At 42.1% G+C, this 4,456-nt stretch overlaps 1 protein-coding gene across 1 annotated transcript in view; it reads right to left on the bottom strand.

Annotated features, from left to right (window-relative positions):
- Positions 1-1,097, bottom strand: part of drd1a (dopamine receptor D1a) — a 3,360-nt gene extending 2,263 nt beyond the window's left edge. Inside the window, exon 1 of the mRNA XM_016573877.1 lies at positions 8-1,097. Within this exon, the coding sequence (XP_016429363.1) occupies positions 8-1,052 (1,045 nt within the window). The 5' untranslated portion in view covers positions 1,053-1,097. The remainder of the gene's footprint in view (positions 1-7) is intronic.
- Between the last annotated feature and the right edge of the window lie 3,359 nt (positions 1,098-4,456).

Below are 4,456 nucleotides of genomic sequence, written 5' to 3'. Positions count from 1 at the left end.
CTCTGGCATCCCAAAAGGATGGCAAAAGCTCGGCGAAAGTCGGCATTGAAGGCGTATATGATGGGGTTGAGAGACGAATTGGCCCATCCGAACCAGACAAAAACATCAAACGTTGTTGGACTGATGCAGGGGAGACCGGCCGACGTGCGCTTACAAAACGGCACCATGCAGTTCAGGATGAAGAAGGGCAACCAGCAGCACACGAAAACCCCCATTATAACAGACAGCGTTTTTAAGACTTTCGTCTCCCTTTTGAAGGACAGTTTGAAGGAGCTCTCCGTGTCCACGTTGGAGCTGCTGCCCATGCTGTCGTGGCGGATCTTGGCGTTCTCCGCGGCCCTTTCCAGAGCCGAGATGAGTCGGATCTGCTTCTGGGCGATCCGGTAAATCTGAGTGTATGTTACAATCATGATGGCGACGGGAATGTAGAAGCTGATGAGCGAGGACGAAATGGCGTACGTTCGGTTGAGACTGGAGTCGCAGTTGTCCGTCAGCAGAGCCCTGTGAGACGCGTTGACCTCCGGGAAGCTCATCGGCTGAGCCTTGTGCCATTTGAGCTGCACCGGGATGAAGGAGATGAGCACGGACAGGGTCCAAGCCCCGCTGATCATCACAAAGGCCACCCTGGGAGTCATCTTCCTCTCATAGCGGAACGGGCTAGAAATGGCCCAGTATCGGTCCACGCTAATAACGCACAGGTTCAGGATAGACGCCGTGGAGCACATGATATCGAAAGCCACCCAAATGTCACAAAACGCACCAAAGGGCCAGAAGCCTGCAACCTCTGTCACAGCCTTCCAGGGCATGACCAGAATGGCCACCAGCAGGTCTGACACCGCCAGCGAGATGACAAAAAAGTTTGTGACTTTAGAGCGCAGGTGGCGAAACTTTGTGACAGCTGCACAAACCAGTGTGTTCCCGAGTAAAGTGGAGAGGATTAGAACGGACAGAAAGCAACCGGTCAGAACCCGCGTGGAGCGGTCGCTTTCCATGAAGCCGCTGTCAATGACCGTCGTCAAGTTCAAATCCATCACTGCCATTATCCTGTGCATCTAATATCTCACTGCATCATGAAAGTGATCAAACACTTCATCTTAGAGTCCGTCAGACCTGTCACGCCTCAGGTAACGTTGACTGCGTATTCCCAGTTCATATTCCATTGCACAAAACACTGCCCTGTATTCCAGTGTCAATAAAGTCCAGTTCAGTTATACTGGCATGCCAATCAGAGAAACATAATCATCTTGTAGTAGCATCAGTGGTCCTCCTTCCATCAAAACAAAGTTCAGTTGATTACTCTGCACACAGTTTTGACTCACCCATCTGGAGATCCCTGGAGTGGTGATCATGCAGGAGTCCTTATACCATAAAAGACACGTTTCAGATTCCAGTGAGCAATAACCTGTTCCTGCATTTCTGTGTGTCAAAAAGGGACAAAACTAATATTAAGAGAATAAATACACACGTCACCTACTATTTTCTCTATAATAGCAAGCAAATAACGTTAAACTGACCTGTTAGATGATACTGAAGCGCTTCGTTTTGCATTTATCCGAATAAATGTTGCACTGTTTGCTCTTTGAACCGTCCTGTCTTTAAAACGATTCATTTGAATAGACAGGAAAGAAAACTTGCTTCGTGTCCGTCCTCGATGCTTGACTCCAGCGCATCTTCATCCTGTCGAAATGAAGGTGTTCTTCACGAGAGCCTGAGCAATGCGCGTCGATTGCGCGATCGGTGAGACCCGACAAACGCACTTCACACCGAGATGTGCCGTGTCCGAGCCCGAGGGGCTTGAGAATTTACTCTAACAGTAGGTCGTCCGGTTTTAGAGTCGGTGCTGAATTAAAAAAAAACAAAAAAAACCACTGGGAGTCACAGAAGAGCTCTGATGCTCTAATGCGCTCTAATGTTACGATTCTATTACGATTGAACTTGAACGATTCATGATGCGTTTGTTTTATTTTATGCTCAGGCTATGAATTACATGACTGCGTTTCATTATCGCTCTTACACTTTTTTCTCTTCGGTAGGCTACTGTATGAATGAATTTCTAGCCCATTAATTCACTTGAGAGCTGCAGATTTATTTTCACTGCTGATGTTGATACCTGAAATAAGGGAATGCGTCGTAAAACTCACATATTTGGATTGTCAGATGTTACAACCTAAATCAAGTCAACGAGGCCACCTAATGGGGAGTCCTATAGCCTACTAACAAAATGAGTTTCTTCATGCTTTTGCATTTCTATTGCGCTTTTGTTTTGGATATCCAGTGTCACTTTCATTTGATGCATGTAATATGTTGAACTAATGAGCTTATCAGATAAAATGCTGATAAAAGGATTACTATGGCAGGTTTAATCACATAATTAGTCATTTGTTACAGTATAGTGCCTTTTTATGATTAAGAAGTGAGTCATACTGAAGACCAGCATGTATTTATTATGGATTATTTCACAGAGCAGCTTACACACTGTTATTGTTCTTAAAGTAGTTATGATTGTATTGTATTATTGTTTAAATATGTAATGCAATTTGGATGCTGTGGTGTGAAATGCTGTTCACTGAGATCAAATGTCCTGCATACAGGTCTTCAGATTTCCACATAAAATTGTTGGAAAAAAATAAATAGCAAGATGCACTTTTTCTATAAGGATAAACATACGTCTTCTGAAAAAAAAAAGATCAATATTTTTTTTAAAGTTGAGTATAAACACACTGGCATGCACACTGGTATGAAAAGTAGGATCAAAAGTCCTATGTAAAGTATTTTTTTTAAATCTTCTGTTTTTATTTTCTCTGTTAATCTGAAAGTGGGTCTTGAAATTTGATCAACATTTTTTATAAGCATGCATGCACTATTTTAAATATTGATCTTTGTGCATATCATATCCATTGGTAGTCTCATGATGTGCACCATCATTAAATGCTTAAACCTGGAAAGGATCTATTTCCTAAGAACCAAAGTTTCTGCTTTCTGAATACTGATTATTAGCCTCAAAAAGAAAACAACAACAAAAACATGTTTTAGAGGAAATATTACTAATTAGGTTTACTAATAGAAATATTAAATGTAAATCGTTAACCAATGTGATTAGTAAAGCCTCAGTGTATAAGCTGACCATATAAGGTGTGCTGACGCATATCATTTCCCTCTGTGGCTCTTTCCTGATTAAGGTCAGTCTGTTTCAGGATCAGATCCAGATCAATGCAGACATGGCTATTGGTTTCTCAGGTTGGATTGATGAAGGTGGACACTTGAAAAATCATCAAAGGCACGGTGATCTGTGAGTTTAGATTCGGCCACCAGCAGCCCATAAATCACAGCTTCAAAGCAGACAATCTGTCTGGAGTCGTCGAGGCACAACCTCCAGCTGCTCTTGCTCTTGCAGTTTCAAAATCATCGTCTGATTGTATGAATTCTTTCAGTCATCACTGTCTGACTTAGTTTGTCTGAAGCAACAAATCAGAAAGTATTGGTATAGAACACTTTTTTTTTTTGGTGCAGGAAACCAGCAAAACCCATCTCTTCCCCACACTCCTCCTCACAATACTCACATGACTGTCAAGATAGCATCTTATCAAATGTTTTGGCACTTTTATATGGAACTTTTTGTCTGTTTCAAAAATATATTTTCTGAGATGACAACCTGAAATCAACCACAACAAAAAAACAATACAGGGAAGTAACCGGCTAAATTGTGTTATGCATGGATTTCCATAGAATTCAATTTAGTGATGCAATAACACCCACAAAATGTGAGTGTATTGTGTGACTGCATCGCATCTTGTCGGTGTCTCTGACTAGTCCAGTTCTAACCAGATGGGGTTTATAAATAAAGTCATTGCAGTGCAGCTGATGGCTTTCTTTGTGGTAGTGGACAGAGTTCAAATAAGGTGCTGGTATGTTTAAGTCTACATAATGTTGTTAAAGGGGGCATAACACACACAGTTTCACCCAATCTCATATTAATCTTGAGTACCTATAGAGTAGTACTGTATCCTTCATATCTCCAAAAAGTCTTTAGTTTTATCATAATTATAAAAGAAAGATATCTTGAGTACCTATATAGTAGTATTGCATCCTTCATATCTCAGAAGAGTCTTTAGTTTGATCAGATTTATAAAAGCTTTACGATTCTCTCTGAAAAAAGCAGAGTTCCTGGAGGCGTGCCGTGGGCGGAGCTAAAGAGTGATGAGCACTTGGGCGCCGAATGACAACAAAACAGACGTTTGATGCCGTTTCACTTATGCCGAGTTCACACTGCACGATTTTAGCCCGATTTTTCACTCGCCGACAGGTTTTGCGAAATCGATGACAAATGCCCGAAATCAGAGGAAAATCGGTGCTCGTTCACGCGAGTGACAATCACGCAGTGTGAATTATCAAAGACGCGATCTGAGGGAATCGCCGACACGTCGCCGACGCCCGCAAAATATTTGGCATGCTAAAT

This window comes from Sinocyclocheilus rhinocerous, unplaced genomic scaffold (assembly GCF_001515625.1).
Source record: "Sinocyclocheilus rhinocerous isolate Xijiao unplaced genomic scaffold, SAMN03320098_v1.1 scaffold892, whole genome shotgun sequence".
Lineage (NCBI taxonomy): Eukaryota > Metazoa > Chordata > Actinopteri > Cypriniformes > Cyprinidae > Sinocyclocheilus > Sinocyclocheilus rhinocerous.
The sequence above is the reverse complement of the archived record's forward strand: the minus strand, read 5'-3'. Positions and strand labels throughout refer to the sequence as shown.